The 23297-nt window shown below is 37.6% G+C and overlaps 1 protein-coding gene across 1 annotated transcript in view; it reads left to right on the plus strand.

Annotated features, from left to right (window-relative positions):
* The first annotated feature begins 3007 nt into the window (after positions 1-3007).
* RASA1 (RAS p21 protein activator 1) overlaps positions 3008-23297 on the plus strand; it is a 108671-nt gene continuing 88381 nt past the window's right edge. Inside the window, exon 1 of the mRNA XM_067731179.1 lies at positions 3008-4131. Coding sequence (XP_067587280.1) covers positions 3614-4131 — 518 coding nt within the window. The 5' untranslated portion in view covers positions 3008-3613. The remainder of the gene's footprint in view (positions 4132-23297) is intronic.

Consider the following 23297-nt stretch of genomic DNA (forward strand, 5'->3'; position numbering starts at 1 on the left):
GAGTTACCTTTTCACATATTGAGTTATCAAAACTGCAAAATGTTTTGGAATGTATTACATTCATATTTGAGTGGCCAATAAAATCAGAATGAGCCAAATTCATTTTTTAAAAAATTGTGTTCAGGTTCTTTTACCTGTGTCTTTGCCCAGCATTTCTGATTGTTTATTCTTCATTAAATACTATGTTTAATTCCATATCTGGAATAACTTTTCTTAAATCACAGATATCAAAAATTGTTTTACTAAAAGTAAAAGCTATTTTGAATTTTCCTCTTTTCTTTTGTATACTGTTTTTCAGTGCCTCCCTGTTTAATATTATCTGTGAATTTAATTAACAGACTGTTTACTTCCCTTTGTTAACTAATGTTACATAACACCACATCTAACACCAGTCCCTGCAGAAACCCTGTAATGCCCCTCTCCAAATAAATATTTCATAGGTTTTTGTTCTTTTAAAATTTTCTTCAGTTTTTGACTCATGAAACTTCAAGGAGTGTATCTATGTCAGGAAATTCAGGGGCTTGGAAGAAAAGGAAAGGGAAACACAGAAGAAACTGAGAGAGAAATTAGCAGAAAAACAAAAACAAAAACTTGAGACTATAGAGACTGTAAATGAGAGATGGGCAGGTCAAGGTGAATAGAGAAAGAAAAAAGGCAATAGACAAAAATAAAGGAGGTAAAACATTTAGCCCTTTTGGAAAAAATTTAAAGTCAGTGAAGATAGAAGACTGATTTGAGATTAAGGAAATACACAAAGAATAGTAAAGATCAAGGCCTAGATCCATCCAATAAATGGAGTATATAAAAAAATTTGAAAATATCTCATCAAAAATATTTGGTAATCTCTTTAGATGAAAATGACAACACTACTCTAAGACTGAATATAATGTAAGGTATTGGTATTAGGTTGATACACAAATAGACATAGTAGATCCCACTGGTTGAGCAATTGATGTCTAAAGATGTGAGCTGATCTAATCCAGGATTTGTTAAAAGAATGGAGACCTGTTCAAAGCAGTTGGCAAGGATGCATAGCATTGGGCTAGGCAGTAGGATAGACTACAGGTTGTATCTGCAGTATACCTTTGTAGTAACTAGAAAACAATATAAATCAGTATGTAATTGATGTTGGACTACATTAAATATTGGCCTTTAGATGCTAAAGAATTTTCAAAAAAGGGGAAGGACATAATTCCGCAAATTAGAGTAGTGAATCTTACCTGGAATCTCAGGAAGAATACCTATGGTGTGTGAGCACTTAGAAAATATCAGTGATAACCCAGAGCTGGTGATTACCTACCAGTCCAATGTCCTACTTTCAAAGGCTGATGATGGTGTTGCATACCATTTTCTTGTTTAGCGTACTATAATATAGTGGTTCTTAAACTTAAATGTGCAAATCTTGGAGGGCGCGTTAAAACACAGATTACTGCATTTTCTGATTCAGAAGGTCTAGGGCTGGAGGGGTCCAAGAATTTGCATTTCTAACAAGTTCCTAGGATATTGCTGGTCTGAGACCACTCTTGTGATTAGTCAGTCCATCTTCACTCTCCCAGGTAGTACACTGCATAAGAGGTGAGCAGAATGAAGGAGTCCTTAGGATTACTGGTAATCACATTGTCACTGATTTGGCAAATAGGGTTATGGAAATAGACATTTCTAAAGGAAAATATCTTGTGTGCACCTTGCCACCTCGTTTACTGGTCTTTTCCTTTTTCCCTTGGCCTCTATTTCAGACCCTTCCCATCCTTAATGTGCTTCTTGTTGGTTTGCCTATCCTTAGCAGAGAAAATACTGATCTCAAAGATCAATATTTAATGGTATTTAATGTGGGATTCCTCCTGGGAGAATGCAAAATATAAGAATAATATATTAATCCAAAAGGGCAAATCAGATACTGGAATTTCAAAAAATGGGAACGATTCCTCCACCTATGTTTATACATATTCCAGTAGAAAAGACAAAACAAAACCATTCTGTTCGGCTATATATTAAGAGTGAAATTTCAGTTTATTGATAATTTTTGAAACCATACATAATTGTAACTGACACTTTGGGACCTTGACATCTGCCAGTTGAAAGTGCTCTGTGCATTCACATGTACATCGTGGAGTATGCCCTGCCGTGTTTTGCACACAAACGAGGACAAAAGGGCGTTGATTAGTGATGTCTGGGGCACCTCTCCTCTCCACACCTTATTAGTTACCCAACAGACTTACAATGGCAAGGTAGTGTGTGTGAAAGAGAAAGAAAAAGAGAAAGGGAATAGAGGGAGAGAGTGGGAGAAGAAAACAAAACGTGTACGGTGGTAGAAATCTGACTTCAAACAACCACTATTTCTACTAAAATTCTTAGCCCTCCCCATATGGCCCCCCCCCATTATCCATCTCGCTTTGAGTTTCAGAACCCAGTTTTTAAAATTTCATTTTATTTTTTAGCTTGTAAGAGTCATATAGTAATTTATACTATGAAAAGAAAACGGAAACAGTAACAGTACGGTCTCGACCTTCCAAGCGGGCCGCCCCCTCCAACCCCCCACCTCCGAGGGCCTTGAATGTCTGGTTTCTGCGCCGCCGGCCACGGGTGTTTGTTCTACCGGTCAGGAAGCAAGGAACTGGCTTCGCGGCATCTTCCTTTCCCTCTCCCCGGTCCTCCCTCGTCAACCCCTGCTTGTCTCTCCCGTCTCTCCTGTTTTCACCGCGCTGAGCGGCCGCGCGCACTGGACCCACTCCTCCCCTCCTCCGCCTCACCGGCCCTTCAAACAAAGCCCAGGGAGGCCGGCGCACGAGAGATGCGGCCGCGCCGCCACGCGCTCCACCCGGAGCCGGACAGCGAGCGCGGCCGCGCACCGCGCGTCCCCGCCGCTTCCTTCCCTCCCGACTCTTCCTTTTCCTTCTCCAGGCCCAGCCCCCCAACCCCCGCGCCGGGAAGGCGCCTGCGCAGAAGCTGCCCTCTCCCTCCTCCTCCCCCGCCCTTCCTTCCCTCTGCTCCTCCTCCCGTGCCCCGCCTTCCTTTCTCTCTCGTCGATTTCACTGAGCGCTCCAGGTTGCGAGCAGTTCAGTCCGTTTTCCCACTACCCCGCCCCCCTTCCTCTTTTCTCCCCACCCCTCGCGTCTCAGCCCCGTGGAGGATGAAGCGGCTGCAGTGGCCCCAGCCCCAGCAGCGGCACCGGCGGTGGCTGCGGTGGGGGTGGCCGGAACTGGGGTGGTGAAGAAGCGGTGGCGGCGGTGGCCGTGGCGGTGGCTGAAGGAGCAGCAGCCGCCCCAGCCGCTTCCCCTGTGCTTCCCTTCCTCTTGAGTGCAGCCAGGAAGTTTTTCGCTTCTGTGCATGTGTGTGTGCGTGAGTGTGGGTGTGTAAGGTGAAGATTTGGGCGGCGTTTGTGCAGGCGTTGGTTTTTTTGCCCACTTCTCTTCCCGTAACCCGGGTAGCTCCCGAGCCTGGGCTGTGGCCCGAAGAGGGGGCGCGGCGGCGGGCTCTCTCCTTTTGTTGTTGTTTCCTCCGCCTGGGGAGCTGAAGAGGGGACGCGCCTGGGTGGGGCGGCTCGGAGCCCGGGCCTGGTGGCCCCCGGGGCTCCCGGGCGGGCAGGGTAGGGCAGAGTAGAGCGGGCTTCAACATGATGGCGGCCGAGGCCGGCAGTGAGGAGGGCGGCCCGGTCACCGCCGGGGCAGCAGGAGGCGGCGGGGCCGCGGGCTCCAGTGCCTATCCGGCAGTGTGTCGGGTGAAGATACCCGCCGCCCTGTCTGTGGCAGCCGCCCCCTTTCCTGGGCTGGCGGAGGCTGGAGTGGCCGGGACTCTGGGTGGCGGAGCCGCTTTGGGGTCAGGGTTCCTGGGACCCGGGTCTGTGGTGGGGGCACTGGGGGGAGCCGGACTGTCAGGGGGAGGTGCTGCTGCTGGCGTGGCTGGTGCTGCCGCCGCCGGACCTGGCGGGGAGATGGCTTTCACCAAGGGGACCACTTCGTTGCCTGCTGAGACCTTCGGGGCAGGCGGCGGATTCCCTCCTTTGCCGCCGCCTCCTCAGCTGCCCCCTTTGGGCGCGGGCCTGGGAACAGTGGACGAAGGTGACTCTCTGGATGGACCAGAATACGAGGAGGAAGAGGTGGCCATCCCGCTGACCGCTCCGCCAACTAACCAGTAAGTCAAGACCGGTGTTTTGGGGGAAGCTGACTCCTGGAAAGAAGTGGGAAAACATGCCTCGTTCTTTCAGCTGTTACTCGTTGTGAAAAGTTTTGAAGCTTATGGTTCTGTGCATAGGGATTTAATTTGATCACTCATCTTCCCTACAGGCACACTCCCTGGCGGCTTGGTATATTTATTGCTCCTCTGGGAAGATGTAAAGTTTTAAAGATGGGAAGCATGGGAAAATGTGTATCCAGTGAGAACCGGATATGGTTCTGCCCCTTCCAAATTGAGGTGGCGTCCTGGGATTCAGCTGAGCTTGCAGCTACCAAGGCAGTCGTAGTCTGTATTAACCTGGTTGTGTTCCCTGTTGAAGCTAGGTGACTAGTGAGAAGCTTGGAATACAAGCATTTAAATGAGTATTGTGTTAATATCATTCGCAACATGCATTGGTCAGAATGCTTTGTTTTTGTTGCACTGCAAATCCCAGCTTCTGCCTGTTGAAAGCATTGCGATGCAGAGAAGTCTTTGGATCACTTTTGAAAACGTGGGTCAACGAGAAAGGAAAGTTCTGTTAATTACAGGTGTGGTTAAGGGCTCATAGTCCAACAATATTTGTAACTTGTGCCGTAGAATTCCCATTTATTAATATTAGTGTAATTCTTCTATAAGTTGAAGCTTTCTAAGCACAATATTGGAGCAAAACAAAATTAATAGTGTGCTTCCCTTTAACACTTTGTTGGTGGCAAATACAGTATTCTATTTGAAAATTAATTTTGACAGTCTACTGCGGAATATATATGACAAATGACTTTTCTATATATAGTACCTCCCCCTTGTTCTCTTCATAAGTGAACTTAGGTATGTATTTATAAAGCTGGACCTTGGTGAGAGGAAAATGTTGATGGGAAGAGGTAATAGTAGGTAAAATTTGCTTTATAGATCCCTCATATCTGTCTTAATTTTCCTTTAGAATGTTGACAACCTTGGTGAGTATCAGAAGAAGAAAGATTTGGTTTCTGTGTTGACAATCACTCTAGACAATTGCAGGTTTTTTTGTTTTTTCGTGGGTTTTGTTTTCATTTGTTTTTTGTTTTTTTGATAATCTTTGGAAGATTTAAAAAGGACTTAACGAATTAGGACATTTTTGACTTAAGGCTACATCTTTTGATGGAAAAGTAAAGTTAGTCTTACTTAGGTCAGCCATGGTTTAGGGGTGTTGTATTCCTTTTATGTTATTCATTGTGAGTTCAATTTTTTGGTCTGATTTCATACCAACTTATCATTTCACATCTGTGTATTGCAGACTTTTCTGAAGGTGTTCTGAGGGTGTTAAAAATTTAAAATATACTGCACTGTTTACACACCTTCAAGCCTTTTTGAAAAAATCACTTAAGTATTAAGGTTCCTGTGGTTACGATAAAGTGCAACTTTTCATTATGAAAGAATATAGGCTTATGCCAGTTATTAACTAAATTGAATTAGGCATATTTAGTATATTGCAGTTTTAAATATTTATAAAGGTAGAATTTATTTTGTAGAGCAATTTTAGCTTCACGGCAGAATTGAGCAGAAAACACATAGTGTTCCCATTAAATTTTTAATAATAAACATGAGTGAGTATATAGGAAAAATTATGTTTCTGAGAAGTCCATTTGAAATTTTCATCATTATTGTTTGTATTTGGGAATAAAAATATTATTTGTGTGACTGTGTATATGAGAATTGTACCTGTTCTAAAAGGTATCCTCCATTTCTAGTATGTTTTTTAAATTTGCCACTGAGAAGTACAAATTTCCCTCTTTTCTTTATCTTAGATATCAACCCAAAGTCACTGGAGGCAATACAGTGTAGTGGTTAAGCGTGCAAATTCTGAAGTTAGACAAGATTTGGGTTGGAATCCTGACTCTGCTACTAACTAGCTGTGTGATCTTGGAAAGGTCAGTTTCCCCATCTGTAAAATGGGGACAATAATGGTGTCTCCCTCATACGGTCGTGTGTTTTTTTTTTTTTTTTTTTTGCGGTATGCGGGCCTGTCACTGTTGTGGCCCCTCCCGTAGCTGAGCACAGGCTCAGCGGCCATGGCTCACGGGCCTAGCCGCTCCACAGCATGTGGGATCTTTCCGGACCGGGGCACGAACCCGTGTCCCCTGCATTGGCAGGCGGACTCTCAACCACAGCGCCACCAGGGAAGCCACATATGGTCGTTTTTAAGGTTAATGAGAACCCCCTGAACATATTCAGCACAGTATCTGGCACATAGTAAGTGTTCAATAAATTAGTAGTCTCGCCATATAATATATAATTTTATTGTCATTAAATTGCCTACTAATTCTATTGCTATAGGAACTCCCTTACTAATAACTATTTGAGAGAATGTTTTGAACTCCGAAGGCCTGTCTACCAAGATTGATTATATCAAAAATTTTATTTTAAATTCATAAAGGCTTCTAGCAGGCTAAGCAGGTTTAGAGATGGAATTCAAGTGTTTTCTATAAATTCCTATTTTTAAATAAAAGGAAAAGCCTTAACGACTTTGTTAAATAATGTCAAATCTTTCATAAAAGTATTGAAGAAATGCTTTTGGACTAATATATGATTACTAGTGACTGGTCACCTTAGTTATTGATAGCATGATATTAAGGAGGTTCAGGTCATAGGATCGAGTCCACAGTGGTTTGTTAGATAGACCAGGGTTCCCTGGTCATGGAGTTCAACCATGTGTCCAGCTGGTTCAGTGCTGTTGGTCACAAGAGTCAAGTGACAATATGTAGATAGACCAGTGCAAATATAATAACACTATTAGTATTTTGTACCTTGTTTTTCTGTGTGCATGGTGAATCATTAGTCTCATGTTTATTACTGAGCATTTTCATTAGTTGGGTTAAGGCGAGAAAAGTTTGTAGAATTATAACTATTACATGTATTTGAATATTCTTTTTTTGTGTGTGCAAAGTTTGAGGAAAAAATTTTAAAAAGAAAAAAAATTCTCCCCATATATTTTTATGCTATAAAAGGTTCTGTATCTAAAATTGCTAACAAAGTGTTTTTTCAGTACAGGTACTCCCTGTATTGTTATGTAGCTGCTTTTCGTGGTCCTTGTTATTTCTTTCTCTTTTCCCCAGGGGTGAGGGGTGATAGGAAAGGAGAATAGTTCCCTTAGTCCACCATCAATTATGTACAGAGATTTTTAACTATGAGCCTGCAGTAGCAGGAGGCTCTTGGGCTGAATCCAACTGACAGATATATATTGCTTGCTCGTAGTGTATTTGGAGCATTTAGTGATTACTTGCCACCATTTAAAAATAGGAAAACTTCATGTTTAAGAAGTCTCGATTTCTAGCATCACTTGAGAAATCAGAGGAGTTGGCTCTACCTGGTTGCTGTTCCTGCTTGAGAATAGATTTCTAGAGCTGAGTAGTGATTGCCCCATTTAGGTGAATTCTGAGCTCTACAGTTAACTGTGGTTACTACCAGGCCTGCTTTGCCTTTGATGTTATTTGCCTGGCATCTGGCTTAACTAGATCTTACCCTGGACCTAAAACGCAGGCTTTCTCAAGCCTGAAAGTAGAAGAAAAAAGAAATAAGGAATGTAAATAATACCTTTCTTTTACTTAAGAATCATCTTACTGTTTCTACAAAAATAAAATCATTCTTAAGTCAAATCATTGTTAAATGTTAGTACTAAGACATGTAGCATTCATTAACTTTGTCACCGATTGCATTGTAACTCTGGGTGAGTCATTATTTCTTAATAAAAATGGGGGTGAGAATTGAAGAGATTAGTTATGGACAAATTGGTTCCTGACCAGGACCAGATATTTTTGCTATATGAGTAGTAGAGCAATGTAGTAGGAGCTTAATTTAAGGGATACAACAATGAGTAAGATTCCCCTTTTCTTAATGTCTCTCTAGTAGAAAGTTAAGTTACCAATTACTGTCAATTCAGGCTAGCTTAAGATAAATATCATGAGTGAAGTATGAGCAAAGGGTCATGGGTGTTAAAAGAATAAGATATTTATATAATTAGAATCAGTAAAGTCTTAGAGGAAAAGTAGCAGGTATGTTTTCAATGCTGCTTAATTTATTCTGAACAAGAGGTAATTGGTTCCTATGCCCTTTGCCTAAAGATTCTGTCAGGTAGAAAAGAATTACAAATTAATGAATATAAACTTTTGACCTTTAGTGAGGCGTCTGTCCTACTGAACCCTTTTTTTTTTTTTTTTTCCGGTACGTGGGCCTCTCACTGTTGTGGCCTCTCCCGTTGTGGAGCACAGCCTCTGGACGCGCAGGCTCAGTGGCCATGGCTCACGGGCCCAGCTGCTCCGCGGCATGTGGGATTTTCCTGGACTGGGGCACGAACCCGTGTCCCGTGCATTGGCAGGCGGACTCTCAACCACTGTGCCACTAGGGAAGCCCCTATTGAACTCTTAATTATTTACCTGTGGTCTGGGGTAGGTTGAAGGGGGTGCCTACAGTTAACTGAGAATACACAGCACTACCAAAGGCTTGAATTGGTCTGGATCATTGATTAGCCACTCTAGGGAAACCAGGCAAACATTATTGACAGAGCCAAAAAAAAAGACCCAAAAGCCAAAACAACAGCAACAAAAAAACCTGACAGGGATAAATTAGGAAGAAGCAGGGGAAAATAAAGAGGTCTTTTGGTTGCTTTGCTCCCTATCTCTTTACTAGCCATTAGGGAAATGAGAGAATGCCTTTAAGAGCAGCTCAAATACTCCAAACAGTACCTCGGTGGGGGCAGGTGATGGAACTTAGAGCGATTATTGTCAGGTATTACTGATGACATTTCTTGGTTGCTTACTACCTAACAGGAACTGTTCTAATTGGTTTACATGTGTTGTTGTAGTTGCCTACTGCTTCACTCCAAAACTTAGTTGCTGAAACATTTATTTGCTCTTGATTCTAAAATTTGGGCAGGGCTTGTTGGGGACTGCTCCATGTGTCACCTGTTGGCTATAATGTCCAAGGTATCTTTTTAACTCATAAGTCTGGTACCTCAGCTGGGATGGCTGGAACAGCTGGTGGATAGCTGGGCATCTGTGTGTGTATGTGTGTATCTGTGTCCATGTCTCCCCCCACCCCAACTTCTCCATTTCATTAGCTTGAACTTCTCCACAGCATGGCAGATGGGTTCCATGAGGGAGCATTCCCAGAGGACAGGCCTCACCTGCCAATACTTATTAAACCTCTCTGTTCTTCATGTTTGCTAACGTTCCAATGGCCAGTGCTAATCACGTGAGTCAGTCTAGATTTAGTGTGGGAGTGGGCTATAAAAGGGCACCAATATTAGAAGGTGAGATTTCTTGGGGGCATCAGAGTAACTGCCTACTGCATGTATTATTCATTTACAAGTAAATATTAGATAATATTAGAATACTAGTGGTTAGGGAAAGCATGGGAGAAAGGGCAAGTACTTTGAAGTTTTTCCCTTAGGGTCTACATGGTAAATTGTCTTTCATCGAATGGTCCAAATATCCCCACAATATATTTTGCTTCTGACCACCATTATCTTAATTTTAAACCAAAGATACTGAATATGGATGTTGGTTATGGCTCATTGTTTGACTATGCCAATGTATGTATGGTAGGTGTGTTATCTTGAAATCACGTGCAGTACATTTCAGTTGTGGGCTAAATAAAAAATAGTTGTTATCAGGTAAAATGTATGGATAACTTCTCCATATGTCTAATCACATCTCAATGGGATTTGGAGTATGCTTTTAGGTGTTCCAGTGATTACATGATTTTGTGAGTAAAACAATGAACATTGCGGGGGGACAGAAAGAAATATAAAAGAAAGTACAATGTAGCTGGACAATAAGGCATTAATGATATAGAAATAAGATGATAAAATTAATCTACGGACACATTGTACTAATTTTTCAAATTAGAGGATAGTTTTGGAAGAGTTGAAAGAATGAGAGTGTATGAAAGTGATTTTGAAATTTTATACTGTAATTCTCTTTTACTAAAGCTTTATAGAAAGTTAAATTATCTTTTTGTAGCATCAGTATTTGATGTTATAGTAGTTCCCCCTTATCCACGGCTTCACTTTCCACGATTTCAGTTGCTCTCGGTTGACCATGGCTCAAATATATTAAGCGGGGCTTCCCTGGTGGCTCAGTGGTTGAGAGTCTGCCTGCCGATGCAGGGGACACAGGTTCGTGCCCCCGTCCGGGAAGATCCCACATGCCGCGGAGTGGCTAGGCCCGTGAGCCATGGCCTCTGAGCCTGCGCGTCCAGGAGCCTGTGCTCCGCAATGGGAGAGGCCACAACAGTGAGAGGCCCGCGTACCACAAACAAACAAACAAAAAATATTAAGCAGAAAATTCCAGAAATAAGCAATTCATGAGTTTTAAGAATTGTACACCTTTCAGAGTAGTGTGATGAAATCCTGCTCCATCCCGCCCAGGCATGAACCATACCTTTGTGCAACGTATCCTGCCATCACTTAGTGGTCCTACCTTGGTCGACAGATTGACTGTTGCACTATCACAGTGCTTGTGTTCAAGTAAGCCTTATTTTACTTAATAATGGCCCCAAAGCGCAAGAGTAGTGATGTTGGCAATTCGGATATTCCAGAGAAGCTGTAAAGTGCTTACTTTAAGTGAAAAGGTGAAAGTTTCCTACTTAAAAGGGGATGAAAAAAATCATATGCAGAGATTACTAAGATCTACAGTAAGAACGAATCTTCTATCTGTGAAATTGTGAAGGAAAAAGAAATTCATGATAGTTTTGCTGTTGCACCTCAAACTGCAAAAGTTATGACCACAGTGTGTGATAGTGCTTAGTTGAGATGGAAAAGGCGTTACATTTTACAGAAAGATATTTTGAGAGAGACTACATTCATGTAATGTTTATTACAGTATATCGTTATAATTGTTCTATTTTATTATAGAACATATAATAAATGTTATTGTTGTTAATTTCTTACTGTGCCTAATTTATAAATAGGTATCTATATATGGGAAAAATAGAGTATGTATGGGATTCGGTACTAATTTGAGGTTTCAGGCATGCCTGGGAGTCTTGGAATGTATCCCCTGAGGATAAGAGAAGACTACTGTGTAATCAGGAGAGTGATATGCATAGATACATAGTATTTTAGTAAACGAGGAAACTCTTTCATTGACCATTGCAGAAGCAGACTCTGGTAGAGTGACTTGCTTAAAAGGTCAAAGAGCTAGGTGGATCTGGGACAGAATCCAGTTCCCATGATTTTTTAGATATGTTTCAATTTGAGTAATATTTAATTAATTTTTGCGGGGGGAGGAAGTGGAAAGGCAGAGGCCTATTATTGAGTAATCATTTACTATATTCTAGGCAGTTTACATAGGTTATCTCATTTAATTCTCATAACTATACAGTGAGAATAGATATTATCCACATTTTTTTTTTGTTGAGAAAACTGATAGAACTGGAATTCTCATGCAAATACTTTACTTGTTCCATTCCAGTGCATATAATACACACATATATACGTGCACCCATACAAAACTTAATATACTCCAGGACTGGCTAGTCATGGGGTGTTGGACTGAATTATATCTCTCCAAAATTCATAGATTGAAGCCCTAACCCCCAGTGTGACGGTGAATGGAGTTAAGACCTTTAAGGTAGTAATTAAGGTTAAATGAGGTCATAAAGGTGGATCCATAGTTCTATAGGACTGGTGTTCTCATATGAAGAGGAGGAGACAAATGGGAGCACATGTGAACAGAGAAAAGACCATATGAGTTCACAGTGAGAAGGTGGCTATCTGTATATAAGCCAAGGAGAGATGCTTCGCTTAGAAACCAACTCTGTTGGCAACTTAATCTTGGACTCAGCCTCCAGAACTGTGAGAAAATACATTTCTGTTGTTTAAGCCATCTAGTATATGGAATTCTGTTATGATATCCTGAGCTGACTGATACACTGCATAAACCTGCATCTTTAAAAATGGCTTTGGAGGATTTGGAGCAGATTAAATGCTCATTTACTACTTGAGAAACAGGGTCTTCATGCTTTTATTTCCTATTTTTCACTGTAGGAAAGAAAACGTTTCCTTATACTTTAGCTTCATTCTTCATGAGTTCGTGACTTAACATCTCCTCTTTTGGCTATACTTGTGTTGAAAGTTGGAAAGCATTTAAATGCATGTCTGATTATTATAGTGTGAAAAGATCCTACACAAGATTGTGGGTGGTAGCTGTAGAAAACCTATGGGTGAGACATTACTCCAGGAGATTTTCTGTATTCACTCTGTGTTCATTGTTGTAACATTCAGTGTTACTTTTAAAATTCTTCTCTTTTATGTATCTGTCTCTAGCTAAGGGAAAGACCTAGAGATATCCCTCTCAATTCTTTTAAGTCTTCTTTGTAGGTATAGCCCACTACACTGGGTTCACAGTTAAGATACTTGTATAATAGTAGAACCATACCTCTCTTCCATCCATGTCTATCTACCTAAATATTGATTTATCTCTCAGATTTTCCAATTAAACTTCTTATTTTGAGATAATTGTAGATTCATATTTAGTTGTAAGAAATAATAGAGATGTTTCTTTCACCTATTTTTCCAGATATATGGCAATATCTCGTGATATCACAACTAGGAGTCAATTTCATTGATATAGTTCATTTATTCAGATTTCACCAGTTCTACATACACTGTGTGTGTGTGTGTGTGTGTGTGTGTGTGTGTGTATGGTGTTTATTTAAATCTATGCGGTTTTATCACATGGGTAGATTTGTATAATCATCACCACAGTAAAGATACAGAACAATTTCATTACTCCCAGGATCCCTTGTGTTGTCCTTTTATAACTAAACCCACCTTTCTCCATCTTTAACCTCTGGCAACCACTAATCTGTTCTTCATTTTGTCATTTCCAAAAGACTATATAAATGGACTCATACAGCTTGTAACCTTTTTTTTTTGGTCAACGTCTTTACTGGAGTATAATTGCTTTACATTGCTGTGTTAGTTGCTGCTGTATAACAAAGTGAATCAGCTATACGTATACATATATCTCCATATCCCCTCCCTGTTGCGTCTCCCTCCCACCCTCCCTATCCACCCCTCTAGGTGGTCAGAAAGCACTGAGCTGATCTCCCTGTGCTATGCAGCTGCTTCCTACTAGCTATCTATTTTACATTTGGTAGTGTATATAGGTCCATGCCACTTTCTCACTTCATCCCAGCTTACCCTTCCCCCTCCCCGTGTCCTCAAGTCCATTCTTTACATCTGCGTCTTTATTCCTGTCCTGTCCCTAGGTGCTTCAGAACCATTTTTTTTTAGATTCCATATATATATATGTGTTAGCATACAGTATTTGTTTTTCTTTTTCTGACTGACTTCACTCTGTATGACAGTCTCTAGGTCCATCCACCTCACTACAAATAATTCAATTTCGTTTCTTTTTATGGCTGAGTAATATTCCATTGTATATATGTGCCACATCTTCTTTATCCATTCATCTGTCGATGGAGACTTAGGTTGCTTCCATGTCCTGGCTATTATAAATAGTTCATACAGCATGTAACCTTTTGGAATAGCATTTGTCACTGAACACAATTCCCTCAAGATTTATTCAAGTTCTTGCTTGTATCAATACTTTGTACCTTTTCGTTGCTGAGTAGTATTCCATGGTATGGATATACTACAGTTTGTTTAATCATTCACTCATCAGAGAACATTTGGGTAATTTCCAGTTTTAGCTATTATGAAAAAAAGCTGCTATGAACATTTGTGTTTATGTTTTTGTGTGAACATAAGTTTTCATTTCTGTCAGATAAATGTCCAAGAGTGCAACTGCTGGATCGTGTAGTAATTGCATATTGAGTTTTATAAGAAACTGCCGATCTATTTTCTAGAATAGCTGTATCCTTTTACATTCTCACTAACAATTCATGAGTGATCCTGATTCCCTATGTCCTCACTACTAACCATTTTTTATTTTAGCAATTCTCATTGCCTAGTGATCACTAGATGCCTAGTGATATCTCATTGTGGTTTTGTTATGCATTTTTCCTAATGATTGATGATATTGAAACTTTTTATGTGCTAATTTGCTATCTGTATATCCTCTTGGGTGAAATGTCTGTTCATCTCTTTTGCCCATTTTCCAGTAGGATTGTTTGTTTATTATTGAGTTTTAAGAGTTCTTTATGTATTCTAAATATTAGTCCTCTATCTGATAATGTGGTTTGCAAATATTTTCTCCTATTCTGTAGCTTGTCTTTTTCTCCTTTTAACAGGGTCTTTCACAGAGCAAAAGTTTTTAATTTTTATGAGGCTTAAGTTATTAATATTTTCTTCTATAGGTTGTGCTTTTAGAGGCAAGTCTAAGAACTCTTTGCCTAGCCTGGATCACAAAGATTTTCTCCTATGATTGTTTCCAAAAGTTTTGTATTTTTATGTTTTACAGTTAAGTCCATGATCCATTTTGTTTTCTTTTTTATAAAAGATATGGTTTAGATTGAGGTTCATATTTTTGCCCAGGAATATCCGATTACTCTAACACCATTTGTTGGAAAGGCAAATATCTTTCTTCCATTGAATTGCTTTTGCACTTTGATAAAAAATTAATTGGGCATATATGTGTGGGTTTACTTCTGGGTTCTTTATTGTATTCTGTTGGTCTGTATGTCTCCATTTGCTGATATCACACTCTTGATAACCGTAGCTACATAGTAAGCCTTAATATTGGGTAGAGTGATTCTCTTTTCAGTATGTTTTTAGCTATTCTAAGACATGTCTTTATGTATAAATTTTAGAACAAGCTTGTCCATGTCTACAAAAACTTTGTTGAAATTTTCATAGGAATTGCATTAAACCTATAGATCAGTTTTGGGAGAACTGACATCTTTACTATATTGACATGGTATGTTTCCATTTATTTAGTTCTTTGATTGCTTTAATCAGCATTTTGTAATTTTTAGTATATCAATCCTGTATGCCTATTGTTTAATTTGTACTTTTTTTTTGGTTTTGTTTTATTTGGAGCAGTTTTGTAAATGTTATGTTTTTAAGTTTCCACATGTTCCTTGTTAGTATATAGAAATGCTGATTGATTTTTGTATGTTGGTCTTATATCCTGTGACCTTGCTAAACTTACCTTTTAGTTTTAAGAGACTTTTTACAGATTCCTTGGGATTTTCTACATAGACAATCATGTCAACTGCAAATAGGGGCTGTTTTTTTCTTTCTTTCTGATCTGTATGACTTTTATTTCTTTTTCTTGTCATATTGCAGTGGCTAGAACTTCTAGTACTATATTGAATGAGAGTGGTGAGAGCAGACATCCTTGCTTTGTTCCTTGTCTTAGGTGGAAAACATTTAAATGTGTTTTGCCATTAAATATGATGTTAACAGTAGCTGTTTTGGGGGGAGAGTGGATAGATGCTCTTTATCAAGTTGAGGTTGATCACCTCTCTTCCTAGTTTACTGTGAGTTTTTACCATGAATGGGTGCTGGATATTTTCAAATTCTTTTTTCTGGGTCAATTTATATGATCATATGATTTTTTCCGTAGCATGTTAAGATGGTAGCTTACTGATTTTTTTAATGTTGAACCAGCCTTGCATAGCTGGAATAAATCTCAGTAGGTTATGGTGTATAATGTTTTTCAAGAATTGCTGAAACTCAGGTTTTTGATGTGTTGAGAATGTTTGTTTCTAAGTTCATGAGAGATATTGGTCTGTAGTTTTCTTGTGATATCTTTGTCTTGTTTCAGTATTTGAATAATACTGGCCTCATAGTATGGGGTAGGAAATGTTCCCTACTCTTCTGTTCTTTGGAAGAGTTTGTGAAGTATTGGTATTAATATTTGGTAGAATTCTCTAGTGAAAACATCTCAGCATGGGATTTATTTTTTTTGGAGATTTTAAATTATGAATTCATTTTAAATGGTTATAGGGTTATACATCTTATTTATATTATTTTGGTTGGATTTTGGTAGTAAGTGGGTTCATTTCTTCTAATTTGTCTAACATAGCAGCATAAACTTGTTTGCATTATTACCTAGTTACCCTTTTGATGGCTGTAGAATAGTGATATTCTCTTTTATTCTTGAGACTTGAATTTGTGTCTTAACTCTTCTTTGTTTTGTCAGTCTTGTTAAAGCGTTATCATTTCTATTAATTTTTTCAAAGGTTAGCTTTTTGTTTCATTGATTTTTTTTCCCCTTATGGCCTTGTTTTAAATTTCATTGATTTTTGCTCTTATTTTTATTCTTTTTTTCTGATTGCTTTGGGTTTATTTTGTTCCTGTTTTTCTAGCTTCTTGAGGAAGGAATTTAAGATGATTGATCTGAGACTTTCCCTGTTTCCTAGAGTAAGCATTTAATGCTATACTTTTCCCTCTTAACCCATCTTTAGCCATATTCTGCATCTTTTGATATGTTGCCTTTTCATTTTCACTCAGTTCTGTGCTTCTTTTTTTTAACTTTACATTGAGACTTACATTTTGACTCATGAATTATTTAGAAGTGTGTTGTTTCATTTCCAAGTGTTTTAAGATTTACCAATTGTCTTTCTGTTATTGATTTCTCGTTAGAGTCCATTATGGTCAGAGAACATACCCTTATGATTTCAGTACTTTTAAATTTGTTGAAGTTTGTTTTATAGTCTGGGATTTGGATATGGTCTATCTTGGTGAATGTTCCATGGATGCTTGAAAAAAATGTGTATTTGGCTGTTCTTTGGTGGAATGTTCTATATATGTCAATTAGATTCTTCTGTTTGTTTTGTTCAGAACTTTTAAATCTTTCCTCATTTTCTGTTTAGTATTTCTGTGAGTTTCTGAGATAGGAGTCTTAAAGTTCCCACTATAATTTTGAATTTATCTATTTTTTCTTTCAGCTCTATCAGTTTTTGCTTCATATACTTTGGGGCCCTGTTGTTTGGGTGTACACATTTAGGATTGTTATGTATTTCTGGTGGATAGATCCTTTTATCATTATCTAATGTCCCTCTTTTGTCTCTAGCAATTGTCTTTGCTCTTAAGTCTATCTAATAGTAATATAGCAACTCTTGCTTTTATTTTGTTTACCTGTACATTTTTCCATCATTTTACTTTCAATGTGTCTTATTTTAAGTGATCTAATTATAGAGAACTTATAGTGGCGTCTTTTTTTTTTTTTAGTTCATGCTGTTAATCTGTCTTGGTGTATTAAATATTTATGTTTACAGTAATTATTAATATTTTAGGGCTTAAGTCTGCCATTTTACTTTTTGTTTTCTGTTTGTTCTCTTTCTCATTTCTCTTTTTCTCTTTTCTTGCTTTCCTGTGGGTTACTCGAACATTTGTTAGGATTTCATCTTGAAGTATTTATAGTGTTTTTTCAATATATCACTTTGTAGATACTAAAATAACATATGTAATTTACCACAGTCTATGGGTATAAGCATTTTATCAATTTGAGTGAAGTGGGGAAACTATTCTTCCACTTAGATCCCTTTACCTTCCCACTTTGTAAATATTGTTCTTTTGACTATTTCTTCTACATACATTGGGCAGCTTTTCTGATGGTGTTAATATTTTTGTTATTGTGGTAAAATATACATGACATAAAACTTATTTTAATCATTTTTAGGTGTATAGTTCTGTGGTATAAAGTACATTGTTGTTCAACCATTGTCACCATTGTTCTCCAGAACTTTTCCATCTTCCCCAGCTAAAACTGTACCCATTATACACTAACTTTCCAAACCCGTTTTCCTCAGCCCCGGCAACCACCATTTTACTTTCTGTTTCTATGAATTTGACTACTCTAGGTACCTCGCATAAATGGAGTCATAGAATATTTTACTTTTGTAACTGACTTGTTTCACTTAGCATGTCTTCAAGGTTCATCTGTGCTGTAGCAGTTGTCAGAACTTGTTTCTAAAGTCTGAATAACATTCTAGACTTATTGCACATTTTGTTTATCCATTTATCTGTTTGTGGGCGCTTGGGTTGCTTCCCCTTTTTGGATATTGTGAATAATGCTGCTTGAACATAGTGTATAAATATCTGTTTTAGTCACTGCTTTCATTTTGGGAATAGGAATTTTTGGGTCATAGGGTAATTCTGTGTTTAAGTTTTTGAGGAATTGCCATATCATTTTTGATAGCAGCTATACCATTTTATAGTCTCACTAGCAATGTATGAGGGTTCTAACTGCTCCATATCCTCACCATCACTTGTATTTTCTTTTTTTTTCTTTGTTTGTTTTTTGGATTTTTTTGGAGATGAAATAGCGATCCTGATGGGTGTGAAATGGTTTCTCATTGTGGTTTTGACTTGTATTTTCCTAATGAATAGTGATGTTGAGCATCTTTTCATGTACTTATTGTCCTTTTTTATATCTTCTTTGTAGGAATGTCTCTTTTCAAGTCCTTTGTCCATTTTTTAATCAGGTTGTTTGTTTTTGTTAAGTTGAAGGAGTTCTTTATATATTCTGGATATCAGTCCCTTTTCAGATAAATGGTTTGCAAATATTTTCTCCTGTTCTGAGGGATTGCTTTTTCACTCTGTTGATAGTGTCTTTTGATACACAGAGGTTTTTAATTTTGATGAACTCCAGTTTTTTATGCCTGTATAATTTTTATTCCATTCATCTGTTATGGTTTTAAAACCTCTTGAGTAGAAAGGTAGTCTATTGTATTTACCCATATTTTTGCTTTTCTCATTGTGCTTTCTTCTTTCCTGATGTTCCAAGAGTCCTTGTTTTATCAATTGAAGAACTTCCATAGCCATTCTTGAAGGATACATCTGGTAGTGACAAATTCTTCTAGTTTTCCTTTGTCTGCTGTGTCTTTATTTCCGCTTCATTCCTGAAAGATAATTTTGTCAGATACAGAATTCATGGTTAACAGTTCTTTTCTTTCAGCACTTGAAAAATTTTTTGTTACTTTCTTCAGACCTTTGTGGTTTCAGATTAGAAAACTGCTGTCATTTGAGTTGGTGTTCCCTATAGGTAATGCATCCTTTCGATGTGGTTGCTTTCAGGATTTTTCTTTGTCTTTCGTTTCAAATATGTATGTCAAGGTGTAACTTCTGTGGGTTTACCTGTTTGTGGTTTGCTCACTATAATCTGTAGCTTTACATCTTTCTCCAAATTTGGAAGTTTTCAGCCATTTGTTGAATACTCTTCAACTCTACTCTTTTTCTCTTCTTTTCATGGGGCTCAAAATGATATGGATCTAGATCTTTCATTATTGTCCCATCCATCTACGAGACCTTGTTGTTTTCAGTGATTTTTCTTTTTTGTTCATATTGGGTGAATTCTGTTGATCTGTCCTCAAGTTCACTGATTCTGTTCTCTATAATTCCTACTATTGAGCCCATCTAATAAGTTTTTGGTTTTCTTTCTTATTGTAGTTTTCAGCTCTGTAATTTCTTTTTGGTTGTTTTTTTTTATATTTTCTATTTCTTGGGTTGAATTTTGTCTGTTTCAAGAGAATTTGTAATTGATGGATGGAAAATTTTTATGATGGCTGCTTTACAGTCTTTGTCAGATAATTCCAATGTCTGATTCATATCAGTGTTGGCATCTGTTAATTGTCTTTTTCTCATTCAAGTAGTGATTTTTTTGGTTCTTAGCATGATGGATGATTTTTGATTGTGTGTTGGGCATTTTGTCTTCCATGTAATGTTTTTAAAATCAGTTTGTCCTCTAAGTATCATTTTTTTTTTTTAATTTGGCTGCACTGGGTCTTAGTTGCAGCATGCGGGATCGTCTTTCGGTTGTGGCATGTGGGCTGTTTAGTTGTGGCATGTGGGCTCTATTAGTTGCACCATGTGGGATCTAGTTCCCTGACCAGGGATTGAACCTGGGCCCCGTGCATTGGGAGCACAGAGTCTTAGCCACTGGAACTCCACCAGGGAACTCCCCCCATAAGTGTGATTAATATATATTTACTGTAGAAAATTTGGGGACTATTGAGAAATACAAAGAAAAAAATCACTTTTCTATTGCCAAAGATAGTTCCTGTTATGAATAATACATAACATTTATCTGAAAGGAAATATGTACAGGTATGCTTTGGAGGTATTATATTGCAAGTTCCATTTCAGGCTACCACAATAAAGTGAACATCACAATAAAGCAAGTCACAGGAATTTTTTTGATATTCTATTGAATTAATTTTAATTTATCCATATTAAAATTACGTTTATGGTGGTGGGATGAATTGGGAGATTGGGATTGACATATATACACTAATATGTATAAAATAGATAACTAATAAGAACCTGCTGTATAAAAAATAAAGTAAAATTCCAGAAAAAGGTACAGAAAATTATATATGAATTCAGAGAATACAGCTGATCATTAAAAAAAAATTATGTTTACACTGAACTATAGTGTCTGTTAAGAGTGCAATAGCATTATGTCTAAAAAATACACATACCTTAATTAAAAAATACTTTATTGCTAAAAAAAATTAACCATTATCTGAACCTTCAGCAAGTCATAGTAGTAACATCAAAGATCACTGATCACAGATCACCGTAACAAATCAGTAATAAGGAAAAATTTTGAAATATTGTGAGAATTACCAAAATGTGACACAGAGACACAAAGTGAGCAAATGCTGTTGGAAAGATGGACTTGCTCCATGCAGGATTACCACAAACCGTCAATATGTAAAAAAACAATTATTTGCAAAGGACAATAAAGTAAAGCACAATAAAATGAGATATGCCTGTGTATATCCCCATCCCCTCAAATATAATTGTAGCTAACACTTTCACAGATGAGGAAATTGAAGTAAGGAGAGTTTTAGGTAACTTTCCCAGATCACAAAACTACCAAATGATTCAACGCAAACTTTTGATTCCCGGGTTTGTGTGTTTAACCACTGTGGTACAGTCTCTCTTGTTCTGTTTTTTTTTTTTCTCCTCCTGTACCACTTCAGAAAAATTGTTTCAGTAGGAGAATGAACTTATTTTGGGAAGGATAATCAATAGGTTAACAGCCCTCTAAAAGGCATTTTGAATAGTGTTTATTTTAAGTAGTTCAATATATATGTCTATAGGTACTTGAATGTGTTTATATACATATATATTACACATATGTGTGTGTTTGTGTGTGTGTGTGTATATATATATACACACACATATGCATTTTGGAAGATTATCTTAGGTAGTAGAGAAATGAGTTTTGATACCTCTTGTTAGGCAACCACTTGGGAATATTTAAATAAATGAATACCTCCTTCCATTTGAATGGGAAGCAATAACAGGCTTTTTTTTCTTTTTACAGGCTTTTATCTTCCTTGAAAAGAAAGTTGTGTTTTTGTTTTTGTTTTAAGTAAATCATTGTTAGCTTCCTTACTCATTTATTGAGGAACAAATTGTGTAGAAATTCTTCCACGCATTATTTCACTTAGGTGACTGTAAGGTCACCCATCACATGTATGTAGTGAGCTTGGTTGTTTATCCATATCAGCGAGTTTTAGGGTAGCTGTCTAAGAATTGATTTAGGGGAAATTCCTAATTATTGGGTTAAATAGTGACTGTATGAGGGCTTAGGAATAACTCACTACCTTTTAGTTTCTACCTAAGAAAACGAATCCAGTTATCTAAAGTGCAATTGCTACTGTATGTATTTACTTATGGGACACAGCAATGGTAGCATGATGGTAAGAGAAATTAAATATCAAGAGAAATTAAATCTTCAGCAATTCTTTGGAATCCTATTAGAATTCTCTACATTTGTCATTGCTGGCAACTAAAGATGAGTTAACGATGTGGTTTGATGTTTGCTTTTAGTCATTACATAAATTTGACTTTTCATGGAATTCAGGAAAAAGGAACACACTGACAGGGGCTGTATCCTCTAGTTAATAGAATTGATGAATATTATCCTCAGAATATTTTCATCATGAAACCATTTTGAAATAATTATAAAAGTGAATAGCATTTAAAATACCTAATCATTTTATTTGACACTGTTTTTTAGGGACCTATTCTGTGTAATTTGATAAAATGACATCACTACAGAGTCAGAAATCATACAAAGTCTTAGAGTGCTGTGGAGAAATAGTACAATACGTTTTAATAAATTAGTATTAACTTTCATGGAAATAATATTATTTGCCTAGTGCACAGGGCCTGTGAATGAGTACAGTGGATGAGAGGTTGAAATGTAATAGCTAGCAGACATATCTTGATATGTTGTAAATGCCATGGTAAGGAAGGAGTCTGAGCATTGTCCTGTAGGCATGTGGAATCCATAGAATGCAATCTTTTTCTACTTAAGTTTTGAAAACTTTTTTTTTTAAGATTTCAGTCAATTTGCCCTTTTCTCCTTTCCCACTTCAATGTAATCATTTACTGTGATGGTTCTTTTCTACTTCCTAAATTGCTTTGGAATCTAGCTTTTTTAAAATCTCCTGTGGCTTCAAACCTCATTTTCTCTTTCCTTCTGTTGGGGTAGTCATTAATTTTTCCCTGTCCCTGATCTCTCTCTTTGCCAATTAATAATTCGTTTTGCAGTGGTTTTCAGAATTTTCTAATTTCATCCAAGTAAAAATTAAGAAACTTATTGTACATTGTGACAAAACTTGGGTGTGTGTAAATACAAAGAAAACCAAAAATTGCCTGAAAAATACCCTTTTTAATGACTACTTATGATACATTTTGCTGTCTTTTTTAAAACTCTGTTCTATTCTACTTTAAAAAAAAAGACATTGGTGGAGAGTAAATTGAATTCAAGACTCCCAGCAGTTTTCAAAACTGCTTTATATTACTGCCAGCATGATTTTTAAAATACAGACTTTATTGTACACTCTCTTGAGACCTTTCTGTGAGTCTCCATTGTCTAAGTGAGTAGTGGCTTTCAAACCTAATTTTGACCATGACTCACCAAAAGAAATAGATTTTACATTTGTGACCCAGCGCACACATATAAACAAACATATATAACAGAAACAAAGTTTAATGAAACAGTACTTACTCTTACTACCTGGGATGCACTCTATTTATTGTTCTTTTCTATTTCACTTCATTAGAAAAAAGAAAACAAAACTGATTGTGACCTGCTAAATTGATTTCTTGACCCAATGTCTTGAGACCTGCAGGTTGAGATAAGAAAATTAAAGCTTTATTACGACATATAATGCCATTTTACACTGTTCTCCAGTATTTAATTTTTCATCAATACTATGCTGTTTATTCCTTAAAC

The sequence above is a fragment of the Pseudorca crassidens genome, chromosome 3, assembly GCF_039906515.1.
Source record: "Pseudorca crassidens isolate mPseCra1 chromosome 3, mPseCra1.hap1, whole genome shotgun sequence".
Classification (NCBI taxonomy): domain Eukaryota; kingdom Metazoa; phylum Chordata; class Mammalia; order Artiodactyla; family Delphinidae; genus Pseudorca; species Pseudorca crassidens.